This window comes from Dipodomys ordii, unplaced genomic scaffold (assembly GCF_000151885.1).
Source record: "Dipodomys ordii isolate 6190 unplaced genomic scaffold, Dord_2.0 Scaffold127, whole genome shotgun sequence".
In the NCBI taxonomy this organism is placed as follows: domain Eukaryota; kingdom Metazoa; phylum Chordata; class Mammalia; order Rodentia; family Heteromyidae; genus Dipodomys; species Dipodomys ordii.
The window spans coordinates 3,084,875-3,099,346 of record NW_012267343.1 but is presented as its reverse complement, the minus strand read 5'-3'; the positions used below and the strand labels follow the sequence as shown (position 1 = coordinate 3,099,346).

The 14,472-nt window shown below is 44.2% G+C and overlaps 1 protein-coding gene across 1 annotated transcript in view; it reads right to left on the bottom strand.

The window, feature by feature from the left end:
- Nucleotides 1-669: 669 nt before the first annotated feature.
- The window catches only part of Brinp1 (bone morphogenetic protein/retinoic acid inducible neural-specific 1), a 177,232-nt gene continuing 163,429 nt past the window's right edge, over nucleotides 670-14,472 (bottom strand). Inside the window, exon 8 of the mRNA XM_013030133.1 lies at nucleotides 670-1,990. Within this exon, the coding sequence (XP_012885587.1) occupies nucleotides 850-1,990 (1,141 nt within the window). The 3' untranslated portion in view covers nucleotides 670-849. The remainder of the gene's footprint in view (nucleotides 1,991-14,472) is intronic.

Below are 14,472 nucleotides of genomic sequence, written 5' to 3'. Positions count from 1 at the left end.
AGAAAACTAATTCATCCCTTGGCAGCTGTGTTGAAGGAGACCACATAAAAGCAATTGGAGTGATTTTGAAACAGTGTGATTTGTCAAGAGACTCAAAAGGTAGACTTCAAATCTTTGTTTGAGTTGTTACTGCACATTTCTGAGTGTGCCTTTCCTCTCTGAACCACTTTTCCGAACTAAGGACTTTGGGGAGCTTATACTTAAGGTTGCTTTGTCCTATGATTATGTGACATGCGTTTCTGCCCCCTCCTACCTACCGGCCAGCTTCCAGTAGTTTGATTTATTGAGAAGGGAGGAATGCATAGAGGTAAGGAGCCCTGTCCGATCACCACTCCAGTTTGAGAATGAGTCAAAAGAACCACAACGAATTAAATATAAAGAGGAAAGAACTCTTAACAGAAGAAATATCTTCTTTATCTATCTCCATTTCCTCCCACAAGGAAAAATGGCAGTGTCAGTGGTACATTACATATATCTCTCTTTCTTTTAGTGTTTAATCTTAGCACCTGCACAGCAGAGATTTTACAATTCATTGCATATGCTCTCCCCTTCTACCCCCATCCATACAGCACCTGAGCCCTAAGAAGCAACCACCTCAAATCTTCCACAAAAAAAAGGCTGAGACCCTTCCTCATGTCCGAGTATAGAAGTAACAAACATGCCCCACGGTTTTATACAGTTGCTACAACGTTTTAGTTCCCAACAAATGAAGATACTTTTTTTTTCCTCCTCCTTCTCTTTGAATAGTAATTACATTTTACAAATTATTTTGTGTTTTGTTTCGCTTGGTTCTGTTGCATGTGTACAACAAAAGGAAAAAGTCCACTGGCAGGAAGAGTCCCCCACCCGTTAGCAGAGTTTGGCTGTCATCTGGTCCGACTGTTTGAGGATCTCGGTGTTGTAGAGGTCCAAGGCGTGGTTCACCCTAATGATCTCGCTGTTGGTCAGTTTCAGACGGTGCTTCAGCATACACGAGAACAAATCCAGCTGGGGTTTTCCCGGGGCGACAGGGGGAGCCAGGCGATTAATTCGGTCCCGAATATCCAACAAGAGGAGCATCACGGACGAAGAGGAATAGAACTGGCCCCCTTGGGTGTAGGACTGGTTGACCTGCTGCACGGCGCTGCGAAGGAGGTCGGCATTGAACCTCAGGCTGTACCCAAACACCTGCACGTCTGAGATCTTGATGTAGAACTGTCTCTTAGAGGGATCCGACAGGTCTACCGGGCCCTGGCCAGTCTCGTTACGCAGGAGGGTAGGTAACCGCGTTCGACTACGTAGGTAGATATGGACTGTCTCAAAAAAGGTTTTCCACCGATTGCCCAACAGGAGAGTCCAGTTGTAGCATTGGCTGTTTTGGAGTCTGATCTTCTCCCAACGTGGGTAGCCGAATTCTCCGAAGGGCATGTTCCAGCCCTCCGAATGGCTCCCGCTGAAGGGATTCACGTAGACAAAGAACATGGGGTCCAGGCTGCTGTTGCGCATCTGGCAGATGCGCATGGACATGCCGATCACCATGTGGATGAAGTCCATGCGGTTCTTGTTGCTCTTCAGAGTGAGGGACATGCGCTTGCGCCACCGAGGGTCGAAGAAGGTGTCGAGGCGGATCTCGTTGCTGATGAAGGTGGTGTGGACATAGAGGCGAGAGTCCATCTTCTGCAATAGGTATTTCAGCTCCAGGTCCTGGAAGTCCAGGTCGGTCTCGAAGCTGATGAACTGTTCGCTCCGCTCCGAATCCACGTTCTGTGGCTCGCAGCGACCTCGGTACAGCTTGTAGCCCTTGTTGCAGGACCCGCAGAGTGAGATGTTGGCCAGGCTGCACATGGCGCAGCTGTTGTTCCCTCCTATGATGCAGGGGATGGGGCGCTGGCACAGCGTGGTGCTGCCGTGACACACGCAACTCCTCTGGCTCTCCAGAAACGTCCCCCAGAACCCGTTCTCATTGCAGTAGAGAAGAGACTGGACCCTTGCAAGCCACTGCTGAATTGTCCTGGAGGAAAGAGGGAGAGTGGAGAATGTTAAGCCCTGGGGGATGCAGTTGGGGATTGTTCTATACCATCCCTTAGTGCAAACCGGGGAGACTCCAAGACAGGAAAGACGGTATCAGTTGTAAGAGTTGCATTGTACTTCCAGGTCAGCTCCCAACCTGCTGTACGACATTCAAGGTAGCTTACCCTTCAGAGGCTGCCGATCTTCATCTGAAAAAGGAGGGATTGGGTAAGGCACTGTGGGGTCCTAGCTACTGTGATCCTAGCTACTCAGGAGGCTGAGATTTGAGGATTGCTGTTCCAAGACAACCCAGGCAAGAATATTCTGTGAGACTTACCTTTAATTAACCAGCCAAAGATGCAAGTGAAAGTGGGGTGAAGTGCTGGCCTTGAGTGCAAAAGCCAAGTGAGAGTCTAAAGGTCTGAGTTCAAGGCCAAGGAGAGAGAGGAGGAGGGGAGAAGAGGAAGACAAGGAGAAAGAGGAAGGGCAGAGAAAGGGTTGGGAAGAATGGGCTTTCCCCCACTTTGATTCTAATATTCAATCATCTCAAAGAAGTTTGATTTAGGAAATAAAGTCTGAGAACACAAATACCCTTTCTGGATGGCTGCCAATGGTGAAAGTCAGCCACAGAAAAGACCTACTGTGTTATTTCATGTAATGTCCAGCAGACCTCTCAACCCACTTCACACATGGTTCCTCCCTGGAGGGCCTATGACACCCAACCACCTCCACAGAAAACAGTCATATTTTACCACAATCTACAAATCACATAGCACTTCTCTATCAATGATCACACATGATCAGAGTGGTGTTTTTCTTATTTCTTATTTCAAAAGACTGCATTTCTCCCATTTTTCTAGAGCTCCACGTTGTCATTCGAGTAGTGTTTCTATGGCCCCACATCTCTCAAAGCCCCCTCCTGACTACCAGGACACTATACATGGTCGAGAAGGCTATACTCAGATTCCAGCCACTAACACATCCCAATGAAGACAGATCCACTAAGAGACAAGAAGCAACAGACCAAAAGGTAAAAAAAAAAAAAGTATTCAGCCTACAGGTTTCTCATCTGTCCTCATTTCTGTGCAAGTCACTGCTGAGCTGGTCTCCTGGGCCACACATGATCCCTTACACATGTCTAGCACTTTTCACACTGCATTGGACATTTTCTCACTTGAGCTTCACAACAACACCCTGAATAATAACTTGAGATGAGGTCAGTAAGAGATTACAGAACATTCTGGGTCTTCCTCATGTGAAGATGATGCTGGGCAGTTACCTTTGCTTTCTGAACTCATTTCTGTACCACCCAGGGCTAAAATGAGAATTACACAAATGCTCGTGTGAAGGCTGAGCTTCAAACTTGGTAGGTACTGAGGGCTCAATGGTTATGTGTGCAAAGGGACTCTTGGGTCAATTTTACACACATGACCCCAAATCTCAGAGATAAAAAGACAGAACCAGTCAGAAGAGAACTTGCCTGGCTCACAGCTACTGCTGAGAAGGCCATTACCCATCAAGCAGTAAACCTCTCTTGAGGCTGCATGTACTGTGGTGATGTCCATGGAGACGAAGATAGTGAGGATGGTTCACCATGACCCTTTCTATGCAGCTGGAAAAGAAGCCCATTGGTATTGTACTTCCTGTGGTAGGAAGTGTCAGCTGTGTAACACATCTGTGCCATCATTTCCACTGATGAGCGACCAAGCCATAAACAGAAAGTTGGTGTCAGCAGAACTGAGTTCAAAACTCCACTCTCACTAGGCACAAGTCTCTCTGCCTCCTGAAGCCTCCGTCTCGGTATCTAAAAGGAGGATAAGACCCAAACTCCCATTCAAGCCAGGAACCAGTCGCTCCACTTCTTGAAGTGTCAGCATCCATATGTGAAAATGAGGATAATAAGACCCATCTCATACAGTTGGTGAGAGGATTCTGTGAGATTATATATTTAAAGTGCTCAGAAAAGCCTGGCAGAGAGCAATTATGAAGAAGGTAATAATAAAAAGTATTCTTATCCCAGAGAATAAGCTCTTCCTTTGAAGGTACTGAGAAACTCTCTCGGGGATTTTTTTTTTCTATCTCCCTGCAGTTTGAGGGAAACCATTTTGTTATATCCATTTGAAAATAGATACTGTTGAAATGGCTGCCTGGCTTGCTTTGCTTTAAATGAGTTGCTTATCAGCTAAGAGAAAATGGTGGAATAATTAGCTTCTTGAATTTCCCTGCCTTTTAAACTCACACAACCCTCCCTTTCTCTGGCAATAGAAGCTCAGAACACCCAATGGCATTGAATCAGGGCCCCGGCTGCCTCTTCAGGTCCCCTCTAGGTCTTTAGGTGAAGTTAAAGGAGCTCCTTCTTCCCTGACCACCTAGCATAAAGTCTGGCTTTCTAAAATGTTTGCTGAAGGAATGAATGTTTGCCAAAGGAATGAGCAAAGAATATTAATATTTTTCCTCTTCTTTTTATTAACCCCCCCCCCAAAGAAAAGAAAGAATGAAAAACAAACTTCTCTCTCTCTCCCCTCAGGACCACAGCATTAGTTTTTGATACCATCCTCCCACACAGCTCCAGGCCTCCCTGGGTCCCTGCTTCGTGCGAGCAATCCTCTTACAGCATGGAGAACAGCAGCAAGCCCAGCCTTGAGAAAACGGAGCTGGAATAACAATGAGCTGTGTGGCTGCCACCTCCCAAACCAGAACATTGACTGAATATTGGGGGATGAGTCATCGGGTAGTGTTTTGTGTTTTGTTGTTTTTTTTTTTATAATCTTTTTGGTGAGCTTCAGGGGCCCCTCCACGCAGCTCTGATCCCGTCTTTCCATGTGACAAGATCATCGTTTCAAAAATGCCTCTTTCAAATGGCCCACACTTGCCCCTGTCACTCCCTCTCCAAGGGACAGGACAGTACCCCATTTAGAGCTCCTCTGTTCCCATCTGCAAGGCATTCTATAACCCCGTAGAGCGCCCCCTTTCTCGTGTCCCATCATTGGGACCCTTTGTCAGGACCATAGCCCCCCCTTACTCCTTGAATCAATGCTTCATTGTGGCTGAACGCTCAGAATCCTCCGTGGAGGGAAATAAAAAGATGAAAGTTCCTGGTGATGCTACAACAAGCAAGAGGACTGGGGGTGAATTAGGATTCCAGCCCTGTCAGGCAAGAGGGATTGGGGACAGAGAGGCCCTCTGAGATGCATCAGCAGGCTGCGTGGCACCTGCGTCTCCTGAGCTTGGAATAATCATGAGGTTGTGGGATGTATCAAAGGAGGCATTAATGATACAGCACCAGAACGCAGAAGGGAGGTGGTATACAGGGAGCTCCAGGCTCAGCGAAAGAAGGAAGAGGAGACTAAGGGAAAAGGTGGAGAATGGGGAAGGGTGATAAGAGGAAGAGATAAAGGATCTGGTGTCCGGAGTGATGACAGTTGAGCATACAAGGCTACACAGGTGCCCTTGGAGGGGCAGGACTGGGTGGGATGCAACTAGAGTGGACACAACAGAGCTGCAAACATGAGGCCATGATACACTTGTAATTTACAGACTCTGGGGAAAATGGACATTGGATGGGCCACCTGAGAGGAGGACTACTCACATACCCCTTAATTTTTCTGCCAAAGAGAGGAACCCAGAGAGGCACCTACCAGATAACTCTGATTTCCAAGGTCAGTGAGAAGTCTTTTGCTTTGTAGTATGTCATTTGGAGGAGATTAAACCAGGAAAATGAACTTATCCCATTCTTTGTAGTGTGCCTTTAAAATAATGCAAACAACTTGCAGTGAGAAATCAGCCTCAATCAGAAGGCTGTTTTAGACCTCCTTCATTGGAAGCCAGGGCTCTAAGCAGTCATCACTGATAGCAATAATTTCGCAAGGTTCACTCTGAGAAGTGGCATCTTAAACTGGCTGAGGGTCACTGTGGCTGACCACGTCAGAACCCTCCTATTAAACCACCCATGCCGCTGAAGGGCCTTTTTTCTGCCTCCCTGAGCAGCCTATGTAAAAATGTTGATGTGACAGATGAAGATGATGAATCCTTGAGAAATGGGTTAACTTGTCTGAGACCACAAAGTGATTCTGCAGTCCAATAGTAGACTCTCCCTCAGCATGGGTATACTTTCTGCTCTGTGCCATGATGTGAAATTATAACGATAAGGCCAGCGAGATGGGAGAGCAAACCACAAGAACAGGAATAAATTGAAATAATGGAAAATTCCAGGAAGCTTGAGTGTGTGAAAGGCTTATTATCACATTCCTTACTTCCTCTGGCCCTGCCAAAGTCCCTCTCCTCCATTCGCTAATAATTGGGGCTCACCGACAAGAGCAGAGGGAGAAGCGAGGGAGAAAGGTGGGGAGGGCTGTGATCTATAAATACCACTTCCCAGGCTAGCCAGTGACAGCCTGCCTCAACCCTGACAACAGAGAGAGGGCTTAATAGGCCAGCTCCAGAGGGAAGGGTCTCAGAAAGCTGACACGGCCCCAACTGCAAGGTGGTCAGGGAGAGGCAATGAGGACCACGATTTAAAAAAGGCATTTTCTCAGTCACTAGGGATCCAAAGCATCTTTCATTTTCAGCTAAAGCTGAATTCCAATACACTCAAATCAGCATCTTTCCATTGGAGGATTTCAATTTGTTCTGATGGGAGTGAAAGGGAACTAAGAAGACAGAGGAAGGAAGGAGGAAGGAGGGGGAGGGCAGAAGGCTTCCTCTTCATTTCTAGACACGAAAACACTGGCTGGGTATAACTGGCCCATGCTAGCTATTTAAGAGGCTGAGATCTGAGGACAGTGGTTCGAAGCCGGCCCAGGCACACAAATCTAAGAGATTCTTATCTCCAAGCAACCATCAAAAAGCTGCAAGTAGAGTTGTGGCTCAAGTGACAGAGTGCCAGCTTTGAGTGAAAAAGAAAAGCTAAGGAACAGTGCCCTGATCTCAGTTTAAACCCCAGTACATGATGAGAGAGAGAGAGAGAGAGAAAGAGAGAGACACAGACAGAGACACAGACAGAGACACAGAGATAGAGAGACAGACAGAGAGACAGAGAGACAGAGAGAGACAGAGACAGAGAGACAAAGAGACAGACAGACAGACAGACAGAGAGACAGACAGACAGAGAAAGAGACTTAGAGAGAGAATGATGCCTAGAACCTAACTGATTAGCTCCTACAATGAGTCCATATGAAGCAGCCTGGACCACAGAAACAGAATCTTCAATAAGACGCTTTTCAGATGTTCAACAGTGCCCCATCCCATGTTTAAAGCTGTCATGTATTTCAAGTGCTTTTTACACCAGGTCAGTAATCTCTATGTCTTCACATCATTTCTGTGAGATAAGACTCTCTTCCTAATTTGCATTCCACTCATGAGGGGTCTGAAAGCCAGAGAGGGATTGTGACTCATCGATGGCCACACAGCATGAACACAGAAGACTAGAGATCAGGACTTCTGGATGTACATGAACATTCCTTCAATTACCCAAGACATATTCCCTGCCATCTGCACTCTAGAATGGAGGATGCACTAAGTTCAGAGCCTCAGAGCCACCCAGCTGTACATCTCTAGACTGTCTTTGCCTCAGCCAGGATTTTCTGGCAACTTGTCAGGTCTCCTGGTGACACAGCATGGCGTTGCTTGTCATTTGGAGGACAGAGGCTCTGCCACCCAGGGTTTCCCAACAGTGCCTTTCAGACCTAGCTGGCTGGGGAGCCCTCACTGGGATTCCTAATTCAAGCAACCTCCCTGCTGATTTTAATTGGAGGTTTTGCAGAAGTTGGGAATGTGGTGCCTGGCCTGTGGCATTTTAGGGAAGATCATACAAATCGAGTGCCAAGGAGAGAGGGATGGGGGGGTGGATGTAGGTTAAAATAGAAAACTATAATCCATAACTCTGATATGCCTATGAGTAGTGTGCTTTTAAACGTAGAAAGGAAACGAAAGAGAAATGAGCTGGGGATTCTGAATTATTCTTTTATTTATGCCCCCATGTTTCTCCTGTGGTGTGCCTCTGACATTGTAATGGGTGCCTGAGTAATTTGGTGACTCCACAAAATGTACGTTCAGTACAGCACAGACTAAACTGGGAAGACAAGGAGTTGTTTGTAAGTGTCTAATGACGCACTGTTCTTTTGTAGTGGTGTTGTGTATGAGAGAGAGAGAGAGAAAGAATGTGAGTGTGAGTGAGTGTGTGTGTGTGTGTGTGTGTGTGTGTGTGTGTGTGTGTGCGCAGGCTTTGAACAAATGGTGCTGACAAAAGCTGAATAAGTCCATGTTATTTGGTGCTTGGAACTCCGAAAGGATAGTTTATGGATGTGCTCTTATGAATTATAACTGCCCATCAGATCCAAACGGATCATCATTTCCCTCAAATAAATGTTTAGCTTTTAATCATTCCCTTATTTAAGTGTCTGTCATTGCCTTAATAACCTGTTTGTTTCCCTCTCTCCTCCCAATTCTTCATGTGCTGACAGTCTCGTTGAGTGGCTCATCACAATAAGGAAGAAAGAATGAAAGATTTTTATGGTCTCTTTTCTGCTGAAGGTATTTCCTAGTTTGGAATTCTGGAGTGAAGGCAATAGGTCTTACTTGAGGAAGGCTGGGGTGAACAGTGGAAGGAGGAATGAAGAAGAAAGCAGCAATGCACAGTTCCAACAGGGCCTTTAAAATTGGGCTGTCAGAAGCTTTATTGGGGAGGATTATGAAATAATCTTTGCCACTACACAGCTCTGGGTCTGGAAGGAGGTGACAGGCAGCAAGCAGTACCAGGGCTGTATATTCAAAATCAACAGTTTACTCTAGGGCATGGACCTGCTGAAGACAAATGAAGGAAGATTCAGAAACCTTTTAGGGATGACAGAAGGGCTTGAGGCAACAGGATACTTTATGGTTCAAGTGATAGAGTGCTAGCCTTCAGTGTAAGAGGCTTATAGACATAGCCCAAGCCCTGAGTTCAAGCCCTGGGACTGGCAAAACAACAACAACAACAACTCTATCTCCAATTAACCAGCATTAAAAAGTTATACTGGGTCATGGCTTAACTGTCAAATGATAGCATGGCTCAATGCCAGCTAGGAGAGAGACCAAGAGGGACTAGCATAAGAAACTAACTTAATAACAATACCAGGTGGTGGGGCTGCAAAAACTATCTATTCATTCTGAGCAGAAGACAGGCTGGACAATGAAAGAATCAGATCAAAAGGCTCCCAAAATGTGAAAGGATTATAAAGGGTCACAGCAGACCCTAACCTTGAAGTACAAAAATGGCCATCTAGATCAATGACCTGAATGGTTGAACTTGGCCTTGGATACTTCAATAAATGACATGACCTATTTGATTTTAAGTGTTGTTTTTTTAAATTTTAATCTGTCAAATAGGGAAGCTGAAGAACTTAAAGTGTATATGCAAAGCTCCTGGAGATTTCCACTGTGAGGACATTATGAATGACCAATTAACCATAACCATTATTGAAGACAAAGAATGACCACATTTTATACGTGTCTGTTTAAAAAACATTTCATTTGGTTTTAAACCAGTAGGTTATACATTTTATTATAACATTTCCTGGTTTTACCGGGTTTTTTTTATCACATTTTTTCATGAATGCTATCACTGTAAAGCTTACATTGGAAAGAACTTGATATGGGTTTTGGTGTAAAAGAAAATTTGAGTGTTGGATTTTTGCTCAGCTACTCATTATTTAACCTTGACCTAATTGCACACTCTGTTGTTTTAAGCACAGAATAGAAACATTATACTTCTTGTAAGGTTATTCTGAAGCTCAGATAAGATGACGTATACAAAGCTCCTGACATATGGTAGGTACATAGTGCCTCTCATGAAGACAAACTCTTGCTCTTCTTGAACTCATGCAGTAAGCTATCCTTTGAGGTCAGTAGTTATTCGTTTAAAATTCCAGGGGAGAAAAAAAATCCTACAAATGCTGCTGGGTCTATTCACTATCAGTCTATTTATTTTTAAAGAATTGGGAGATTTAGGCTCTTTTATACCCCCAAACCAAAACAGACTGATCGTAGGTGTAAATGGGAAAGACAAAATCAGCAGCAAGAAGATAAAAGCACTTAGAAGAAGACACAGCAAAATATCTTCATGGCATTAGAGTTGGGAAGTATTTCTCTAGAAGGCTCCACCACAGAAGACAAGTATAATACCTAAAAACATGTCATGATTAAACATATCATAAGAGGATAAGCTTCCAATACCTCTAGCCAAGAAAAGATTATAAAGACAAACCCATATTGTGGTCAGAATGTCTGTATCTCTGCAAATTCTTCAGTTGAAATCTCAGTCCCTATGGTGATTGCTTCAAGGAGGCCTTTCCCAGTTTAGGTGTTAAGAGTAGAACCATCATGAATGGGGTTAATGTCCTTATACAGGAGACCAGAGAAAGACCTGATATCCCTTGTAGCATGTGAGGACATGAAGGAGAAGCAAAAATGCCTTCAGTAGACACCATCTTTTCCAATGCCTTCCTGCTGAAATTCTAACCTCCAGAGCAATGAGAAAGCAATTTCTGATTCTTTCAAAATATCCAGTAAATAATGCTTTGCTATGGCTGGATGAATGGATTAAGAAATAAAACATAATGAAATCCACCAGATTTGTTAATAAAATGAGAAGGAAAGCTTGGTGCCTGTGGCTCACACCTGTAATCTAAGACACTGAGACCTGAGAATCATAGTTTAAAACCACCCTAGGCAGGAAAGTCCCTGAAAAGCTGATCTCCAATATACCAACAAAATTCCAGAAGTGGAATTGTGGTTCAAGGGATAGAGTGTCAGCTTTGGGTGAAAGGCTAATGGACAGTGCCCGGGTCCGGAACTCAAACCCCTGTACCAGCACAGAAAAAAAGTCATTGTCAAGAAAAAGAGAGGAAATATCAGGAGCAGGCAGTTCATGAAAAATAAAACAAAATAGGATATACAGAAGGGCAAAAGCACACTGAAGTCTCACTTGGTTCATCACCAAGACAAGGCAAATTAAAATTCCAATGAGATGCTGCTATTGCACCAGAATGACGAAGACAGAATTAAAGTATAAAATATGAAGAACAAGACGTGCTAGCTGTTGACTAAGATGTGTAGCCATTTGCAGCTCTCTTGTCCTACTTAATGGTGAAACACTTTAGCAAGTAGGAAAAGGTAGAAGTAACTATTTGAGGATCTGGCAAACTGAGTATATACATAGACCTGTCCTAAAAATTGCACTGAAAGCATGTTCCCAAGAAAAAGATGTAAGTCCACAAAAAGACACATGTAAGATCACTGTGGTGTTCTTGAGGGCCTCAACCTGGAAACAATGAAAATGCCATTCAGCAGTAAAGCAGATGTCTGCACATACAATGACATTACTCTGGAGGACGTATGAGCACAGCTGCACAAAACAACATGGAGAGAACTCAGATAACAGCAGAAGGATGAAAGAAGCAAGACACAAAGGTCATATTCATACATATATATATATATGCTGTGTGTGAGGTGGGAGGGGCAAAGTGGGAGGGAGAGAGAGAAAGAAAGAGAGACAGATTGACACTGGGACAAAGAGACAGACAGAAAGAGAGACAGAGAGATCTTACTATATTTAAGAAGGAGATTTAACCCATCATGCATGTAACACCAAGAAGAGCAATGCCCTAAGAGAGAACTCTGACAGTTCCTAGAAGAGAATCTGTCTATTGGATTGCAAACAAGACCTATTTCTTGATCTTGGGTGCTGTTACTTTTATTTTTGGGGGGGTCCGGTCATGGGGGCTGAACTCTGGGCCTGGGCGCTGTCCCTCAGCTCTTCAGCTCAAGGCTAGCACTCTACCACTTGAGCTACAGTGTCATTTCTGGCTTTTTTCTTTTTGCTTATGTGGTGCTGAGGAATCAAACCCAGGGCCTCATGCATGCAAGGCAAGCGCTCTACCACTGAGCCACCTTCCCAGCAAAATGTGGTTTGATTTTTTTTTTTTGGCCAGTCCTGAGGCTTGAAATCAGAGGCTGGGCACTGTCCCTGAACCTCTCTACCACTTGAGCCACAGCACCATTTCTGACTTTATCTGTGTATGTGGTGCTGAGGATTTGAACCCAGGGCTTCATGCATGCTGAGCAAGCACTCTACCACTGAGCCACATTCCCAGCCCCTTGGGTGCTGTTTATACGTGTGAATTCCAGTTGTGAAAATCAGTCTTCCCATACGCTTCAGATATTTATACTTTTGATTAAGCACGCAATCTGCCAATGGGTAACAATTACAAAATAAATCCTTTAGAGCGACCAGAATAGCATTAATAGAGAATTGTATTTGAACTAAATGACAACCTGAGGCTCAGCACAGAGAAATGATGCCTTGATGATCCTTAGCACCTGGCCAAATTGTTGGATTCTATCTCTTCTCTGTGTGTGTGTGTGTGTGTGTATGTGTGTGTGTGTGTGTGTGTGAGAGAGAGAGAGAGAGAGAGAGAGTACTGGCTGGACCTGGAAGGTGAGGATAGAAAGGAATATTGGGAGGCTTAAAAAAAAGAATTATCCACAAAAATTATATGAACGTAGTTCTATTTCTGACTCAATCCCCAGAGCCTCCAGAGTGTATTCCAAACAGAAAGCTACTTCTGAGCCTCAGGAAAAAAAGAAAAATAAAACGCCCAAACTAAAAAACCATAAAAAAAGAAACTGGAGATGCTGATTTTCTTGGCTTACGTCAAGGGAGTGAGTCAATTGCCCTACTTGCCACAAATGCAGAATCACACACACACACACACACACACACACACACACACACATACACACACAGAGCAATGGAGATGTCCCTGGCAGGGTTCACTTAACTAAACCTCATGCAGCTCTTAGGATGAAGCTGTGGTGCTGGCATTCAACTTTTTGCCCCATCACCCAGATCTAATCCTTACAGGTTGTCAGCATGATGGGTCTCACTGCAGTTCTTAGTGCCCTGTACATAGAAAAGAAATGCCAAAGATATTTCTAGCTAAAAGCTCCGCTGCTATACAGGTTTGAGGACATGAGCAGATTGCTGGCTTCTTTGGACTACCTGGACTTAGTTGACAATTTGTACATTTTATTCACTAAGATAGCTTAATTCACATTCATAACTCTTTGTCAACCAAACTACTACCCTCCACATACACTCTCCTCTTCCTCCTTCCCCCTCACAGTGGGGAGAGAAATTGGTAGTAAGGTCCTATCAAAGAAACTATGTATAGATACATATCAAAGAACTAGGTAAAGGGCCACAGTGGTTAGAACATCAGAATCCCAGAGCTGAATGATGCTTAGGGAAGGCCTGGTCCATACAACAGATGGAACACGGAGTCAAAAAGACATTACTTGACATGTATCATGTTGTGTAGAACATACTTGGAAGCCCAGAACCCAAATTTGTCCCTTAAGGAAGAATCTTGTACAGTGACCAAAACTGCACTGTTAATCTTTCTCACAACCATGAGTATGACTGGGCAAGAAGGGAAGGAAATGACCATACTTTTAGAAGATTACTGGACACTGGAACTGAATTATGTTGAGGAGATACAGAATCTCACCGGATATTTGGGATCATCCCATAATCAAAACACAAATGTGCATTCTAGAATGGTAAAACTACCATAAAATGAAGGGCCCTGTGCCCTTTGTAAGAGGGATATGAGGTGAAACTTCACAGGCACTTGACTTCCTTCAAATCCTATTCTAATAGCTGTGGCAGAATGTGTCTTTCCTTCCCTCTTCTGATAACCACAAATATACGTAGACCCACCAAAGAACATAATGACAGCAACTTATGGGCAATTGTTCCCCCTTTCACCAACTTCCATGGAAACCAATAAACAAAAACCGTATCAGTCATGAAACAGGTACCTAGGGTGAAGCTCAGAACAATGCCTGTAAGGCAAGCTCATGAAAAATCAGTCTTGATCAACAAAGCCTTTAAAGGAGACGGTTGTACTGCAAATATGTCTATGCAGAGTGTATTCTCCTCTCTACACTAGAAAAAAAAAAAACTAGTGACTGACCCATAATATATTCTGACCTACTTCTCACATGGACAGGAGATGGAAGACAATGGTACCATCCCATTAACCAAAACCAAAAGGTAGAACTGACTCATGCAATTTATGGATTCACACTTGAAGAGGTGAGAATCTTCTATTCCTTTTGCTTGGAAGCCTCCCTCTTGGAGCTCTAACCTCCTATTTCAGCAATCAGACCATAGTGTGGGAGAGCCATGTGTAGCGATCCTGGAGAGAGACAGCTGGCCAATGGAGACCAGCCTTCTGGCCATCTCTACTGTGGTACTAGGCATTTGAATGGAGCCTTCTTGCAATTTCTATCAATTGTTGCACTTCCAGCTGAACCATGAATAACTAGTGTATTATATATAGAACAGAACTGGCCAGTCAATTCCAACATATATATCAGGAATGTGTGTGTGTGTATGTGTATGTGTGTGTGTGTGTGTGTGTGTGTGTGTGTGTGTGTGTG